The 18,936-nt window shown below is 34.5% G+C and overlaps 1 protein-coding gene across 3 annotated transcripts in view; it reads right to left on the bottom strand.

The window, feature by feature from the left end:
- Positions 1-5,487: 5,487 nt before the first annotated feature.
- Positions 5,488-18,936, bottom strand: part of TNPO1 (transportin 1) — an 89,486-nt gene continuing 76,037 nt past the window's right edge. For all 3 annotated transcript variants that reach the window (XM_020915741.2, XM_070476804.1, XM_020915748.2), the window contains exons 21-25: positions 16,370-16,445; positions 15,392-15,491; positions 13,330-13,404; positions 12,198-12,340; positions 5,488-11,145 (exon numbers count right to left, since the gene is read on the bottom strand). In XM_020915741.2, coding sequence (XP_020771400.1) covers positions 12,233-12,340; positions 13,330-13,404; positions 15,392-15,491; positions 16,370-16,445 — 359 coding nt within the window. In that variant the 3' untranslated portion in view covers positions 5,488-11,145; positions 12,198-12,232. The remainder of the gene's footprint in view (positions 11,146-12,197; positions 12,341-13,329; positions 13,405-15,391; positions 15,492-16,369; positions 16,446-18,936) is intronic.

Raw genomic sequence — 18,936 nt, 5'->3', positions numbered from 1 at the left:
CTGGGTCGGGAAGATCCCCTGGAGAAGGAAATGGCAACCCGCTCCAGCACTCTTGCCTGGGAAATCCCATGGGCAGAGCAGCAGGAGGGCTACAGTCCACAGGATAGCAAACAGTCAGACACAACTCAGTGACTGAACAAGAATTTTTAATATGAGGTTGAAGTAGGAATCTTTTTTTCTTTTTTAATGAATGCCTACCCAGTTTACCAGCACTTGTCAAATAACACTTTTTTTTTTTTTTTTCACACTTACACGCCATATCCTAGTTTCATGTGAAGCATTTAGGTATTTCTGGTCTTAGTTCTTTTAAGCTGCCTATACCTGAATCAGTTCGTTTTAATTCCTGTAGCCATAATTAAACAAACACCTGTTTGGGACTGTCCCACCCTCATTACCTTTTTCACAATTTTTTTTGGCTTCTCTGACTTTTTCATATAAATTCTAAAATAACCTTGTCTAGCAACAAACAAAAACTGTTGTCTTTGGGGATGTTTTAAATTTCAAAATTTTTTTTATTTTTATTAGTTGGAGGCTAATTACTTCACAACATTGCAGTGGGTTTTGTCATACATTGACGTGAATCAGCCATGGAGTTACATGTATTCCCCATCCCAATCCCCCCTCCCACCTCCCTCTCCACCCGATTCCTCTGGGTCTTCCCAGTGCACCAGGCCTGAGCACTTGTCTCATGCATCCAACCTGGGCTGGTGATCTGTTTCACTATAGATAATATACATGCTGTTCTCTCGAAACATCCCACCCTCGCCTTCTCCCACAGAGTCCAAAAGTCTGTTCTGTACATCTGTGTCTCTTTTTCTGTTTTGCATATAGGGTTATCATTACCATCTTTCTAAATCCCATATATATGTGTTAGTATGCTGTAATGTTCTTTATCTTTCTGGCTTCACTCTGTATAATGGGCTCCAGTTTCATCCATCTCATTAGAACTGATTCAAATGAATCCTTTTTAATGGCTGAGTAATATTCCATGGTGTATATGTACCACAGCTTCCTCATCCATTCGTCTGCTGATGGGCATCTGGGTTGCTTCCATGTCCTGGCTATTATAAATAGTGCTGCGATGAACATTGGGGTGCACGTGTCTCTTTCAGATCTGGTTTCCTCGGTGTGTATGCCCAGAAGTGGGATTGCTGGGTCATATGGCAGTTCTATTTCCAGTTTTTTAAATCTCCACACTGTTCTCCATAGTGGCTGTACTAGTTTGCATTCCCACCAACAGTGTATAGAGGGTTCCCTTTTCTCCACACCCTCTCCAGCATTTATTGCTTGTAGACTTTTGGATAGCAGCCATCCTGACTGGTGTGTAATGGTACCTCATTGTGGTTTCGATTTGCATTTCTCTGATAATGAGTGATGTTGAGCATCTTTTCATGTGTTTGTTAGCCATCTGTATGTCTTCTTTGGAGAAATGTCTGTTTAGTTCTTTGGCCCATTTTTTGATTCGGTCATTTATTTTTCTGGAATTGAGCTGTAGGAGTTGCTTGTATATTTTTGAGATTAATCCTTTGTCTGTTGCTTCATTTGCTATTATTTTCTCCCAATCTGAGGGCTGTCTTTTCACCTTGCTTATAGTTTCCTTTGTTGTGCAAAAGCTTTTAAGTTTCATTAGGTCCCATTTGTTTATTTTTGCTTTTATTTCCAATATTCTGGGAGGTGGGTCATAGAGGAGCCTTCTGTGATTCATATCAGAGAGTGTTTTGCCTATGTTCTCCTCTAGGAGTTTTATAGTTTCTGGTCTTAAATTTAGATCTTTAATCCATTTTGAGTTTATTAAATTTCAAATTTAAACACTACATGTTGGTAACCATTTAGGGGAGTTATCTATCAACTCTTGCCTGTTCACGCTTCAAAAGCTTCCACATTTCTTAAATGATCCAGTTTTTAGAAAACAACAAAGCTACTTCACATGGCCTTGAGGAAAAAGGAAGCCTATGGTCTCTCAACGCTTCTGGAGGGAGGGAAGATAGCTTTCATTCTCATTCTTCTATAGCCATAAAAAAAATCTGCCAAAACAAATGACCTCTATGTTGCTAAATGTAAATTCTGTCTTGTTCTATACATTGAAACATCAGGCTTCTATTGTTTTCTTTACTGAAGCCTTAAGACTTCATTGTTGGAGTTTCATGTTTAGTCCTCGCATCTTTCCTTTTTCCCCTTCTCAGATGACGTTAATTCAATCTCATGGTTTAAAGCACATTTACACACTTTCAATTTTCTGTCTATAGCCAGGTTATCTCCCCTGAACTCCAACCACCTACTCCCCTTCTCTTTATAGATGGGTTAAACCAAATGTTAAGATATTCCATATTTCAGTTAACATTTCCATCCCTCTACCTGCTCAGGTCAAACCAAAAACCGTAAGAGCCATCCTTGGTTTCTTTCCTCAAACCCATTTCTAGAACGTTTGCAAACTGTGAATCCTTGCCTGAAGTGTTAGTCGCTCAGCCGTGTCTGACTCTTTGGGACCCTGTGGACTGTAGCCCTCTAGGCTCCTCTGTCCATGGGATTCTCAGAGCAAGAGTACTAGAGTGGGTTGCCATTCCCTTCTCCAGGGCATCTTCCCGACTGAGGCATCAAACCTGGGTCTCCTGCATTGCAGGCAGATTCTTTGCCATCTGAGCCACCACCAAAGCCCATCCTTACCCTACAATGCTCCTTTAATTTTACTCAAGGGCAAAACCCACACACCAAACATTTTACTGTCTCATTACATTTGTCCTCATCGTTCCTTTTGTTCGGGGAAACACTTGACTGAAAATGCCCACCCTGGTCAGGCACCATAGTAACAATTTGCGTGAGTTATTTTACAACAGGAGGTCCTGGTAAGGAATACGGAACTAATAAGCCACCACTAACCAGAAGAATTCAGGAAAGGTCAAAAGGAGATGCCACGTTCTTACCAAAGTCCCAGAATCCTTCTTGGCTGGGCAATGCACGTGTCACTAGTTAAGACCCCGAGTCAGTGTGATTGGCCAGGCAAACCTGGAAACTAATCTCAGCACCGTTAACATCGAGACCGTGAGCCACAGGGCAGCAGTCCTCCTGCGTCCCCTCACCCTGCCGCTCTCCACCTGGTTGCCCTTCCCAATAGTCTCTTACTTCGTCACCACGTGTGTCTCCAAGGACGATTCACTTCTGAATGTTAGACGTCTAAAAGCCCCCCTTCTGGGCCCTGGAAGGGGTCCCACGTCCTTCAAACTTTACCTGAGAGTTGCCCCCAGACACCCATAGCTTTACTCCAAGTTTTTCTCAAATGACACCCCCCTCAGACCTTCCTCTGCTCACTCGCCCCATTGAAAATGAGTCTCCTCCACCATCACTTTCCATTTCACTGGCACCTGCCACCAGGTAACACTGACTCATCTGAAAAGACTCTGATGCTGGGAAAGATTGAAGGCGGGAGAAGGGGACGACAGAAGAGATGGTTGGACGGCGTCACCGAGTCAGTGGATAGGAGTTTGAGTAAGCTCCGGGAGTTGGCGATGGACAGGGAGGCCTGGCACGCTGCAGATCGCAGTCGGACACGACTGAACGACTGAACTGAACAGTTACTTATCCACCTTGCTGTAACAGAATGTAAGCTCTGTAAGACTGTGCCTGTGACATAAGGCTCAGATATTTAAGTTATGTAATATGAAAATGATCTTGTATATAAGATTTCCTAAATACAAAATTAGAAAATCATGCTGTTTAAACCACAATTTACAGCACAGATGGTAACACTCACTGAAGTTGCTGAGTGTGAAAACTAGCATAAGTTTCTATGAAAGGGACCTCCTTGTGACATGGTAATTTCAGAAAAATTGCTGCAGATGTAGGCATTTAAGCATAGGGGCATTATTCATCATAACTTTATCTCCAGGAGTGAAAAATGAGAAATAACTTCTGTAATGTCCAACAATAAGAAGGTTGTGTAAATTATAGATGGTATAGCTACCATGTAAATTATTTATAGAATATGGTATAGCTATCGTGCATATTAACAGGCAAATTTATTATTTATATGTGCACAGAAACATCATCATTGGGTAATTGTATGAAATTCATTTAGAACTGTTGTTTTTCTTAAAATTGCTTAATGAAGTTCTTCAAAAGGTCACATAAGTTTGAAAAGGAATACTTAGTATAAAATTTCAATTGTCAGAACATGGCTGTAATATGCATAGAAATGAATTACACTAATAACTGACACTTAAAGGTTCTTAGTATAAGAATTTTCTGGTATTATTTTTCCCAATGATTTAGAAATTGGGTTGAATTTCTAAACTGTAATTTGCTAATTGTGTTGAACACTGGAGATCTATGAGGATGATTCAGCAGGTTCTTTTACCTCAGGTCAGCACAAGACTCTGAGATTAAGGACAAGACGGCAGCTTCTGCGCTCACCAGAGCAGTAAGGAAGTCCAAGCTCAGAGCTGTGAGGTTCACCTGCTACTTTTCCAATCATTCCTAAAGAATCACATGTAATGCAAATGACTGGAGTCAGGTTGATAACGAACTCATTACAAGATAAAAAATACCCATCTGTAACAGTAAGTAGAAAGTGAAAACATCTTAAAAGTTGTACTTTAGTTTCATTACAATGTTAAAGATTTACAAAAGATTTTTAGATTCAGGCACATTTTAAGACCGTAGCAGCCAATCAGAATCATGAAAAACTTAAGGATTAGGCTGGTTTTATCTTCTTCCACAACCTAAGTCCTGGAATCTTTCTTGATGTTTTAGAACAGCATGATAGCCAGACATCATTCCCTCCCCCTCTTCTCCAACACAAGTAAGGTATCTCAATGTTTCCATGTACAGGTAACAAAAGGAAAAAAAAAAAATCCCAAGTCTCATTTCTCTTTAAGTTTTCTGGGTTGCACTCATCTAACCTCAGGCACTTTGCTTGCTCTAAATCTAAAAAACAGAAAAAAAAAGCACTCGACAGTTATGAACACATTTCCTCTGAAATATATTATATTTTTAATTAATAACATGCAACTGTAATAACAAGTCACAACCTTAAGAGGAAACTACTGCTTTTGTAAATATTAATTTCCATAATTACAAGCCTTTTATTTTTTTCTGGAAGATGACCAGAAAGCCTAAATAGGCCACACATTCATACACATTCATGCAATCTATCCTTTTCAATGTTTTATTCACGACTTTACTTAGTTTTCTTTTTTTTTGCAGAAAAAGAAACTTTTCCTCCCCCTCTAGAAGCTGAACCTAGAATCAACTCTGTAGAAATGCATCAATAATAGAAGTTAAATGTGGGGAAAATAGTTTTACTACATTATATAACTAATACTCAGTTTAAAAAAATAGATGGGTGTCAAACAAGTGTATTAAAGTGTAAGCTAAAAAAACAAGGCCCCTCAAAACAAAAAACAAGGAACAAAAGACCTATCTGGACCCAAAATGGGGGGGAGTAGGGGAAGAAAGCTCGTTTCCTGTCATTAAAAATCAGAGTGAAACATCTATAGTTAAACAACTTTATTAACATAGTCAAGCAGTGATTAACATTCACATCTATTATGTCACATCATACAAATGTAAATACAAAATTACTACAGTACAATATATATTCTCTGCATGATCCAAAATATTTGGTGGCCCCAAAAACTCTCTTTAAAATTCAGCAGCTTATCAAAAATTAAAACCGTATTCTATTTAAAATGAAGATCTGTTAGCACAGAGTTTGACTTCAAGAAATATCAATTTAGTACAGTTTGAGAAGTTGCAGGAGGATATGTTTGAAGGACACATTCTAACATAGTGTGGCAGGTACAAGAAACATCAGATTTAAAGCTTTTAAGCATAACTCATACAACCTAAGTTGTCAGCAGAAAGATCCAGTTATTTATAACTAAAGCTATAACTACTAAATTATTGCACCCAATATTAACATGAATATTAAGTGTAAAACTGTTTTATAATATGAAGTCATTAACCACGTTTAAACATCTTCTCACAGATGATAATCTATTAAGTAAAATTACTTATACAGTATTGTCTTATTATTATCTCCATAAAACTCATCCAATCTTAATTTGGTTATATATCCACAGAGGAACGACGAGGCAATATGGGGAAAGAACAGCAGAACCCCTTTATGAGGCTGGTATTGGGAAGGAAATCAACACTGCCTTATAGGCTAACCATGTTATAGTAAGCTTTTAGGAAGATAGTTGGACTTGCCAAATAGCTAACTGTGAAAAATACCAAGCCATCTTCAAGGGGATTCTATGGTAGATGAACAAAAATAGTAATAAAAGGGAAAAATCCTATTTTCCTAGTTAGTGATATAATGCTTGGCAAACAGATTTGGTTTGATTTTAAAATGTACAAGAGGTGAAAAAAACAATCACCACTTCCATCAAAATCATGCACACATTTAAAAAAAAAAACAAAAAACAATACATTCTGGGATACAAATCACAATAAACATGTATACCTTAAAATTTAAATGTATACCTTAAAAATTAATAAGCATAATAATTAGGCATAAAGATAAAGAATCCCTCACATATAATACCAATGGGGGAAGATCTACGTAAGACTGAAAAAATTAGTCACAAGTCACCTGCAAAGTGTACAAGTGAAAGAAAATTTTAAATAAAACTGAATTTTTAAGAGGCATTAGAAACATCTCTATATTTAATACAGTATGACTAGGTACTAAGTATATAATGCATTTGCATGGTATTACTAGATAATATTGTTAAACAGCTCTTTATTGATCTGACTTTTATTCTAGATTGTTTTAGGCCCTTAACCTGAAGACCATAGTTTGCATCAAGATTTCAATGCCTACATTTCAGTAACAGTACTAGTAGTGACCGTTAAGTGTTTTCTCCCTTGTATTACTTGCAAAAATAATAAGCGAAGCTGTGTGTAGTTTAAAGAACTACTAAAGAAAGGATTTAAATTGCAGTTATGCATGATACACTCTTCTCTCGGGAAGAATGTTTTTGCACCGTTATCTGTTAATACATTCAATATGAATAATATAGATGAACTATATGGAGCAAAAAAACCTACTTTTTTCTTTATGGCAAAGGATTTAAGTTAAATTTAGACTAAAAGATTTAAGACATAATTAGTTTAGTTCTGGCATTTCAGCTATATGCAGGGTAATTTAATACATGACAGAAAATTTTCCACTCTACTATCTTAAAAAGAGAAAAGGAGAACCAAACTGAATTCATTCTCAAGGTAAACCTGCATGCCAAAGGGCTCGCCAGGAAGGACTTATACCACCATGGTCTGCTAGACTAATTAGAAAATCAGACTAAATGTAAAGATTCTTCATGAAATACATTAAAAAAACAAAAACAAAGAATGTAAGTATGATGACCCTTTATAAGCATATGTCACCAAAGAAAGGATACAAGAGTATTCACCTGAGATAAAACTTGTATCTGAATATTTTATAACTGAGTAGACAAAGCATTTCAATAGAGGAAAGTCAGTTGAGATTATTTTAAAATATACATCTGATCCTATTTTACAATATATGCAATTTAAGCAATTCAGATCAATGAAAAAGTCTTAACAAAAAATCACAGTGTTTATCAATATGTTAATTACAAAATGTATGCTACTTATTTTGTTTTTAAGATGTAATGGCTTGGTTAAGTGTTTTAAAATCTATTCTGAAATCTAACTTGCGTCACAAAATCAAGTAGCAATAATGTAAAGCATCAGAACTGGCTCTTAAAGATTATTTACATGTTGATTATTTGGAAAATAACCAACCAAAAAATATAAAAAAGTGTGATTTTTTTTTACACAGTATGAAGTTATTAAAGAGATTAGACAATACAAAAAGCAGAGTTCTTTCCTGAATAAATGAATATCTGTGGCACTAGGTTCACTTACTAATGGACTGTAACATGGAACTGCCAAACATGCATTTAAACTATATTAAATACACTTTCTGTTTCCAACTTAGGTTGATCAGCAGCTTTTGTTCTGTTAGAATCCTTCAAAGAGAGAAGCTCAAACAGGAAAAAGAAGGCATATATAAAACAGTAAACACTGACCTCCTGAGGTTCCTACAACATAAAAATATTCAAGTAGAAAATCTACATCACTTAGCAGCGGCTATTTCTGTAGTTGGGCACACTAACAGCATGTTAGTGTGGAAGGAGCAGATGAAGGAAGCCGTGCCTTAAGCATGCCAAGAGGCGAAACACTGGAATGTAACAAGGACAAACTCACAATCTCATAGACATTCAGTCAACATTCAGAACTATTAAGACTACACCACAAGAATTAAGTTGCTTTATATATATATATATATCCCATGATGTATTAAGTTTTATCAGAATAAATGCTAAATCAGAGCTTACCTCAAAGGATAACTTAAACTTAAATGGCTTCTGCAAATTCCTATGTTATACTATGTATCTGAAATACAATTGGGAAGAAACTATAACCTCAAGGGGGGGAAACCCCAAAACCCCAACCCCATCTCAGGTTGCAGTCTACTTATTTATATGTTGTATTTTTAAATTAAATTTCCTTTTAATTTAAAAACACACTGACTACAAAAAAGGGGCATGACTTGCTACATATCTAATTAGAAATTAATTTTTCCACTCAATAGGTAACCATAATGCTTTTCAGTCAATAGAGAATTGTCAATCACAGGTCCATATAACTTTATTGAAGACTGTTTTTGTATGTTTTAAAAGAGTTCTTGAGAATTTTGTCTTTTCTCTCAATTTAAAATCTTTACTACTTATTCCAGAATATTAAAATATCTCCCATTTTAAAAAGTTTTGGAGAACTACAGATCACTAGAAGTTGAGGATAAAATAGCTACCTAATCAGGTTTTAAACACTAACTAGGAAGCACATTCTGAGCTCCCAATGAGGCATTGGTACTAGAAAGCAAAATGCTACATACCCTTTGGATCCAACTTACGATTAAAAACAACTGGACACTGAAAATATGATTTAATTTCAGGCTCTACAGAATGAAATTTGCAAAGCCAAAGTAGAGAAAAGAAGGTGAAAGAACATGTTAAAAAAAATACATACACACACACAACAAAAACCTTTCTGCATGCTATCATGCATTTGAATTTTTTTGAAACGGTATTTATAAATTCACACGCATACAGCTCAAACTTCAGTGCAATGGCTGTATCATTCAACACCTTTAGAGGAATAGAACCATGCAGAGGAGCAACTGCTTACAAAAACGGTTATTCAGTATTTATTCTGCAATGCAAAGGTGACAAACTAAAATATAAAAAGGTTGTTATGGCTTAACATTTCTGTTGCAGATTAAATATGCAGCATTGAAAAATGGAAAGGTGTGGCTTCATCTCTGACCAGCAGAGTTAAAAAGAAAAATCTCTCCATTTTCCTTCATCATCATGGGATACACTGTTCAGGCAATCCAAATTAATAAAGACTTGCACTTCCATATGGACACAAGATCAAGTGTACCAGTTAGGTTTTCACATTCACAGTATATAAGAAAATACACATGGAAGGAAAAGTAAAGGGTTAACTTAACAAGGATTTATTCACAGGAATACATGTAAGTAGAGAAAAATAACAGAAAAGCTAAACAAATGAAATGAAGAGGATCCAAACCAACTTTCACTCTGTAGCTTTTTACTTGCACCCCGTGTGCATGTATCGAGGGCACAGAGGGCCACCAACATGCGCCAATACAGTGTAGGAACCCTGCATTACATCCATTAACTTAAACATATCTTTAAGATCATGCTTTGAACAAAAAAAGAAAGCTTAGAAGGCAATATGTTGAGTGGGAATAAACATTGAAATATAGCGATCATGTCTTCAACTTCTACAATTGTCCTTATGTGCCAACTAACATTTATGCAGCCTCTTACAGATCTTTTACCATGTAATTTAAGTTTTAGAGAAGTTTTGATAAAATCACTAGTAGTATATAACCATGCAGAAAGCACATCACACTGACAGCACAGAGGCAAAGATTTTGCACAGGTTTATCAGCTTTCCACATTGTGCAGGTTACACACAATACAATACCAACCTTATTCCTAACAGATCCTAAAAAGATTATTTCAAGGCCTAGCTGTAAACTACAGTACTTTATATCTATATTCTTAATAAAAATAAAATTCACAAATCTTAAAAAGGAATTTTAAATGCAGGGCTATATTGAATCGGTAAACTGCAACACAAACTGGCGCAACAGAGGTAACTGAATACCAATCTCACTCTATGTGATGCAAGCATGCTACTTTCCCACTAATTTAAAGTACTTTCAATCACTATGAGCCAGAACGCATGCCTGAACCTTAAACTGCACTTTAAAAAGAACAATATCTTGGCCTAGAAATTAAATCTAATGATGTACAACCATCAAATTATATCCACTACGTTAATGTCTTAATGAAAAATCAAGATGTCAATCTTTAGTTCGATATGTCCAGCCCCATTTATTTCTCCCTCCCTGCCCACCCCACGAAGGTAAAAGGAGTGACTCATTTGGCATTTCACAGGGTGCTTCATTGTTTAAATTTGTTTTACTTCCAACTTTTTGGGGTACCTTAAATTGTAACTTCCAAGAACCTGCTTCTACTATGGGTAGGCAAGTTGATTTTAACTCTATTAGCTTTCATTTGTGTAGTTCTTCATCAGCATGCAAAAACAAGTTCCCATCATGTGGGAAATTTTATAAAACTTTTTAAATTAAAAAAACAAAAACAAAAACCCTTTACTGTTTCTAATCCCCATTCTTAGGTTTCCTTTATTGTGCGCTATAGAATTTCTCTCCTTTCTTATCCCTATGCATCATTTATATGGTTCTTGTTTTGGTACAATTCCCCAGAATATTCCAGAATGTACTGTTTTGTGAGTAGATAGGTTTTTTTTTTTTTTTTTTTTTTGCTTCTTCACATCCAGTGCAGTGTTGTAATTGGAGACAGATTTCCACCCACAAAGGCTCCAGATGTTAAAACGTTTCCCAACATCGACTTAATACAGTGACGGCAACACCTCCCTCCCGCCCCTCCCAGTAGGGTTGGGATTGTACTGTATTCCCTACTGGTTTACCCTTCCCCCCTGTAAAGGGTAACATTTTCCCTGGGTGCAGAGGCTCCCTCACAGTCTCCAAGACTGAAGGACCTGTAAGAAAACAAAACAATTTTATACTTAAACAAAACTGTTTCTTTTATAAGACCAGGGGAACATAAAATTAATCAAGTAACAATACGATCTCTAAAGAACATGAAAAACTGGACAAATCGCCCAAGATTATGCTAGTCAGTGAAGCCACGTTGCTTCCTTCTGCTATGGCTCTCAGCTGTCTCTCGCATCAGATACAGAAAGTGATATGTGTGCAGCACTTTAAACAGGTAAAATACGGCCTGTAGGGTGATATGGCTCTAATTCTTTATCCCTATTTGTACAATGGATCTCAATGGGAGCTGTTATTTCTTGAATTAAAACATTATCACCCATATTTCTAATATTTATAAAAGAGCCAGCTTAGTGTGGCAGGCAATATACTAAGTCCTGGCACCACATATAGCACAGTATTTAATCCTCAAAATAACCTAATGAGGGAACTAAGGCTAAAATACCAGAATTGTTAGTTTGACAGGTCAGAAACACTCAAAGAACAACAGTCCATGTGGACTTACCTCTTTACCACCCCAAATCAAAAACGAATCTCTCAAACAAACAAACAGTGCTCGGCACAAGGTAGGGACTCAATAAAATATGAAGAATAAATATTGAAGAATTATTTTTACTGAGACCAAATTGAGCTCCAGTTCTACTTGGGTTTTCCCTAAAGCTCACAACACAGAAAGCTCTTGATATATAAAAGACTATATTTAAAACTAAAACCATCTCTACCCTGCCAGTGAATGTTGGTGATCTCTTAAAGGGCAAAAATTAAGAAAAGGACAGGTTGAAATTTAACTAGCGTACCAACTTGGATTTCCTTCTAAGAGGATTCAAAGTGGAACCATGCATTTTATCTTGCCTTGCTGGTTCATAAATAAATAAGTAAATCTGCAGACTTCACATAGTAAATTTTAAGTCAAATGTAATATAAGACTCTTTTACTCAACCTCTGTGGAAAACAGCTTTTATTCTATTCAGTAGCTCTAGATTGAAGTCCTAACTTAAATTTTTCCGTCCTGAAAAACTCCAAATTTCTTACAACTTACCCCTAATTTTGGGACTGCAGCTTAAGTATATGAGATTAAACACCATAAAAAGCTGCAAGACGCTCTTTTAAGGGAAGCGGGAACTGGTCAGAGAAACGCCTCCAATTTTCATCTCCAACTTGATTTTTAAATCCATGAAGGATCTGCAAAGAGTAAATCATCATTAAGTAATCAGTAACAAAAGAGAAACACGTATCTGCATAGCTTCTGAAATCAAACACTATTGATTATTCCAAAATTTTACCCATTTTAAAGTATTCTCAAAGTTTGTTGAAATCTGTATCATTCCATGTCTTGCCCAAAAGCACCTCATAGGATAGATATGAGGCACACTTTGCTTTGAGAAGATTAGAATTCAGTCAGTGTCCTAGTAAAAGAAGTACTATAAGCAACTCTGCCAAAATAGTAATGAGAAGCAAGTATAAAGGTATAGAATTCACCCAAGGGATTAAAATTTTTATGCCATATTTTCAAACTGAAAATATACAAAGCTTTGGGTTCATGGCTGCAACTATACAGTTCACTATTGAGGGGTGGCTAGAATTACCCAAGGGGACATTACTGAAACAGACAGGTTTAATCCTTGTTATGACTATTAAGACTGACTCTGCTCAGCAGATCGTATTACACTCCAACCTTAGTCAGTCGTTTTTGAAAATACACGCTATTGTGCACGGCCTCCCTGGTGGCTCATATGCTAAGGAATCTGCCTGCAACGCAAGAGACCAAGCTTTGATCTCTGGGTTGGGAAGATTCCCTGAAGAGAATGGCAACCCACTCTAGTATTCCTGAAGAATTTCATGGACAGAGGAGCCTGGCAAGGGTACAGGTTGCAAAGGGTCAGACACAACCGGGCAACCAACAAACTACTTATTTTAGTATAGTTGGGATAATGGGTCTACAAGAATCAGTGGTACTGCTTGAGAAAATATTTTAGAAGTATGTGCTCTATTGATACAAAGTCACTACTGTATATCAAGAAAAGAAAGTCAACTTTACCAAAACAAAGGTTACACAGTCTACCAATATTGACTCAAAGAGTCTCAGTGTCATATGAAATAAAAACATAATTTACTTCCCAACTAGGACTGCAACAGTTACTAGATATGCATCATAAAGACTTTTTAGTTACCTTACAGAACATGTCTCTCAGATCATCTTTTGGATTAATCCATGATGCAACAGCATCACAAAAAAATATAAAATCCTGTAACAAGCAAGAAATACATCTTATATTGATTCTATATTTGTCAAATATGAACACAACAAGAGACATATGTAAACCTCAGAATATATACCAAGAGAATCCTACGTAAAAAAAAAAAAGAAATTTTAACAGCTATGATAAGGAATTGTAAGTGATTTCTTAATGGTTGTCCTAAGACTCCACCTTATCAAGGAATCTATAACTCATACCGTTTATATTAGAATTTAGTGCCCTCCTGTATTTCTTTTTACATTACAGAACAAAACCCCAGTCTAGTAAATGTAGAGCATCAGCAAACACTGAAAGCATCAAATAAGCACCAGTTCAAAACCTTCATTTATAGAATTAGAGAATTCTATAAATTCAGTAATTTTACAGTTTTGATTGGCTGAGAAATAATTTTAAGCTAGTTAAATATAAATAAAATAAATTTGATTTAAAGTATATGAAAATTAATAGGCCTAAATTTCAAGATCCATCTTCAGGCAGAAATGTAAATGAAATGACCATTAAGTTAGAACAAAAATTATGCAGTTACCAATAGCACCTAATCCAACTCAACTCAGACGAACAAGAAAACTCCCAATGCTCAGACTGTTATTTATTTAAAAGACAATCAGGTTATTCTGACAAGAGAACAAGATGATAACAGGTATATACTTGAAATACTTCACTTAAGTATTTTTCAATCTCAACTATCTTACTGAAACAGTTCAGCATACAAAATATTGCTGATGGTGTGAGATGTTAACTACTTCAAATTTTACTATTAAATTCAGAGAACCTCATTAACTCCAAAATTCACTAATACTAAAATATACACATAAAACACATATTTAGGCAAATAAAATGCATGTGTCTAAAATTTATGGTTTATTCAAATTATGATTCCTATGTCTTCCCAATATTGAAAGTCAATGTTAAAAATTTAAAGTATATAATCATGCAAAATTTGTAATTGGTAGTGATTTCATGACTACACATGTGTTACTTTCATGTTCTTAAACGTTAATTCAAAAAGCAAAACAACAAAAAATCCCTATAGGAAAATGCTCCTTCTTAATATGGTATATACTACGTATCAGATACCTCTAAAACATATTTAAAGTGACAAAAGTACTTAAGCATTGGGAAAAAAACCAAGAAACTCAATGCTTTTGCAGATAGTGAAATTAGCTGAAAGATTTTATTTTCTAGTTCTTCTATGTGTACGTGGTTCAATGCCTATTTTCTACACACCAGGTAAAAAATGTTCAAAGCACCAATCTCTTAAAAGTGAAATGTTTTCTTGAAAATCCTTCTTACACTTTCTTTTCCTTACAATTTGTATCTGTTGAGGAACGTGGGGCATTTAACCTAAAGCCCACAGACTGTATTTTGTTGATTTCACACATCTGGTGTCAATCAACATGTTCCTTTACATTTTATGCGTAAGTTGGATCCAGAGGTTTGATCAGATTCATGTTTGGTATTGTTGCCAAATAATTCTTTAAATGCTAAAGATGTCTAAATATAATCTGAACTAGTACAGGAAACAAAATAAGGATAATAAATCAAAGTTAAAGCAGTTATAATGGCTGACCCATTACTCTATTTTATTTACTAAGTAAGAGAAAGAGTATCCTACTATTTAATTATTCTCTTAAGTATAGAGAGCCTCAAACTCAGGAAATTTACATTCACTGCTTTAGGAAGCATTTACAAAGTAAATAAATGAGATCTAAATGTGGATGAAAGAAGCTCTGGCTTAATTCAGGTCAAGAACAATAACTTTTATTCTTCCGATCTGTTATTATTATAAGCCACGACAGAAAAAAAGATTTAGAAATAATAAAAATAGATAGTATCAATTCAAGGTATTAGGAAATATGCATTGAAAACACATGTATCTTCTGTAAAAATAGGTAATATTTTCATAATTATAGTTTAAAATACCTCCCCTCCTTTAAAGTTTAATAATTCAGAACATTAAAAATTAAAATCTTACTTGGATTACTCCACTGGGATTCACACTGATCATGGTACAAATCCCACGAAATGCTGAATCCTTTTCCTCATTGTCCCTTATGTTTCTCAGAGAGGTGCACCTATTAAATTATAGAATTAGGTTTAGCATTTAAGTAAAAAGTAGGTTCAACTACAATTCTAATGGACAGTATTTAATGGAATAAGCACCAAAGTAGAGATAATGTTTATATTCAAAGAATTTTCATAAAGCTTAAGCTTCTCATACTATATTATGTTAGGCCCATCTAATCTCAATACAGTGAAAACCTTGAAATTCACAATTCTTACCAATAGATTGCATCTAAGTAATAACAACTGATTTTAATCTTCCATTTATACTATTAATTAGCTTGAGCCAAGAGTAAATTATCAATTTTAAAAACTGTATTATGACTTGTATTCCATTAAACACTACTAAAAATGGCTTGAATTGAAAGACTGTCAATTGAAAGAAGCAGAACATAGGATATACTGCCACAATAGAAACTATTACTATACAACTTATGGTGTAGATGTTTAATTTTTACATTAACAAGCAAATAAGATTTTTATACATAACAAATTTAAACATGTATTTCTTAATGCAATCCAAATTTTCAAATTAATTCTAAAAAGGAAACAATGCAAAAACCTAAAATTTATAGAATTTGCATGCATCTTTATTTTACTGGTGGATATTTAAATGCTTTTTATGTATAATCAAGCTTTTTAACACAGCAAGCATGTGACAATCTTATCCCATGCATCAATTAGTCGTTAGCCACAACATAAAATAAATATACATGACGATGCTACTGAAAACCTCACAAACCCGATAGGACAAGATTAGTCACATGGTTGGCAATGATTAAGGATTGTGATTTTTGTAACCAACTGAAAATATATCTAAAAGTGAGATAGAAAGAGAAAGAAAGAGTGAAGAAAAATGAATTAAAAAAAAAGATTGAATAATACACACCAGGGTCTTATAAACTGCTGTAGCATGGGGGCCACCTCTTGAGGACAAACGTAACCAAGACGACCAATTGTTATTGCTAAGGTAACGCAATCACGGTTATACACCACCAAACGCCAACCAAGACATGAGCAAATGAGGGGGAAGGAGAAAAAATAAAGAAAAAACAACAAATAACTCAGAAACAGAAACCAACAGAATTTGTGTATGATAATAAACATAAGATTTCACCAGTGCTGTTTATTACCACCCCCTATAATAAGGGGCAGCAACATATATGGCATACTCTTGGAAAAAGAAAAACAAAAGGAATTAAAAAAACTTTAAAGATTGAGAGAACACCAAAAACCATGATGAACTGCTTTTCTCGCTCAATCAAGTGTTAAAAGATATTCTGTTAATAAAAACGATGAGCGGATTCAATATAGATAGATTCTTCTTTCAAAGTCAGTTAAAATTCCAGAGTTTAATAATGAAATCTAGCACTCCCCCCAAGAAGTAACAGTAAATGTAAATGATTACATTTCTGAATTGTCTGCTCAAACATACTTATCAGAAGTTAAAATCTTTCTCACTTCTCCATACTGCTTTTTAAAAGTGATTTTTATTCTTTGCAATTATCTAGGAATTTAATCAAAATTTTGGTATATTTTTTGTTTGCCAACATTTCCAAAATAAACCAGTGGACCATTTGTTGCCTGACATCAAAATCAACTATCAAATTTTAGGTGTTATGGTACATACTGAATAAATGGATTGGAAAATTGCTGTGCTATGTCAAAATCCCATTCCAAAAAAACCTCTGATGGTGATAATGATAATTCTAATTTCAAACCCTATTTGACAAAAAGAAAATTTAGTCCACTATAATGGCATGTGATACGTGGACCAAAGGAACAAATATTCTGTCCCTGCTATGAAATGCACAGCACAAAATGATAGATAATAAAGCACATGATTACATGCTAATATTTTATTTTTAAAAATCAGAAGTGGGAATCAAATATAAATTCACCATCAAAACTTAGTTAAGTTCTTAAACTTACAAAGAGCTAAAACAAGGGCAACTCAGAACTGCATTCTGCAGTTCAAAGGTACATACATATAAATACATTTATACACAATGGGAAAAAAAATACAAACAGAAAACAAACCATGAGGTGCTTTAATGGTGTTCTCTCAAAAACTTACAGGTTAACCTTTCATAAAAAAAGGGTGGGGAGGGAGTAAAGAAAAATGTTTAAGGATTACTTGAAGCAAACTACACAGATAATACTAAAATCCAGCAGATTCATATGAAGCAAGAGAAAGAAAACCTATGTTCAAAAGACACAAACTATGCAACATTCTCATTAAACAGGCAAGTATGAACAATCCAATGAAACATGCGATAAAGCAGATGATGGTCCATTGAAAAAGTTCAGTGTAGGATATACTAATTAGAAAAAAAGCAAGTAACTGCAAACACTAAGGAATTGACTTTATGAAATATTAAGACAATGGTATTAATAATTAAGTTGCTAAAATCTACAGATATTACCCACAGACAATTTTAATAATTAATCTCTCCTCCTTTGGGTAAGGAATAAGAGAAACATTTTCTGCAGTCACTTGCAATAAGAATAATCTAGTGAATTCCAAGTGTATTTCTTAATTATACAAATTCAATCCATCAACTTGAAAGGCATCAACTACCTCTTGATTTACTTAGGGTAGATTCATATTTAGAATATAATCTTATAAATAAAGCCAATTTGTTCAAGAAACTATATAGCAAATTCACCAGCTGATATCCCACAAGAAACTTTAATATACATTACACTCAACATTTATTTGCAGTTATGCATTCACATTTAAAAATAAATAAGAAGTTTCTTAATGTTCAACAGTAATTTTATAATGGCAAATGTTTCAAATCTGAATGTCATGTATAGGTACTGCATTCTAAAGAGATAAACACCTGACAAGATTTCATAACCATCCTACACATAGGTTTTTGTGCTTTTTAGCAGGAAAATCTAATTCACTTTAAGATACAAACAGTACCCATACAGCCAAACAGCCATATAACTGTTTCATAATTAAAAGACTTCCTTCCATACCAATAATCACATTAGGATATAATAAACTTTCTACAATTAAAAACCATAAAATTAAAATAACTTTGAGGATAAATTTACTTAGAAAAACTTATTTAAATCTTTGTCCAGTATTTTAGTAAGGCATTCATTGACTATGAATATACTACTGGAACTGTCTTAGTATATGAAGAAAAAGACATGCCTGATTGAAAACAAAATTCATTCTTCAAAAAATCATTAGCAAAAAGTTAGGCAGAGCAAAAAGAAATCACCCTATAATGTGTTCTATAGTATGGAAGGTACTCTTTAATATAAACATGCTCTCTATAAATGCAAGAGAAACAAGCCTTCTGAATAAAAATCCCACAAGATACTGCTCAAGTTCCCAATTTGAAGAAAAGTATACAACAAAATACAAAATATGTATGCCATTATTAACAGACTAACTATTACAATACAATCTATTTTGGGCTACATTTGTACATATTA

This window comes from Odocoileus virginianus, chromosome 14 (genome assembly GCF_023699985.2).
Source record: "Odocoileus virginianus isolate 20LAN1187 ecotype Illinois chromosome 14, Ovbor_1.2, whole genome shotgun sequence".
NCBI classification, from domain to species: Eukaryota; Metazoa; Chordata; class Mammalia; order Artiodactyla; family Cervidae; genus Odocoileus; species Odocoileus virginianus.
The sequence above is the reverse complement of the archived record's forward strand: the minus strand, read 5'-3'. Positions and strand labels throughout refer to the sequence as shown.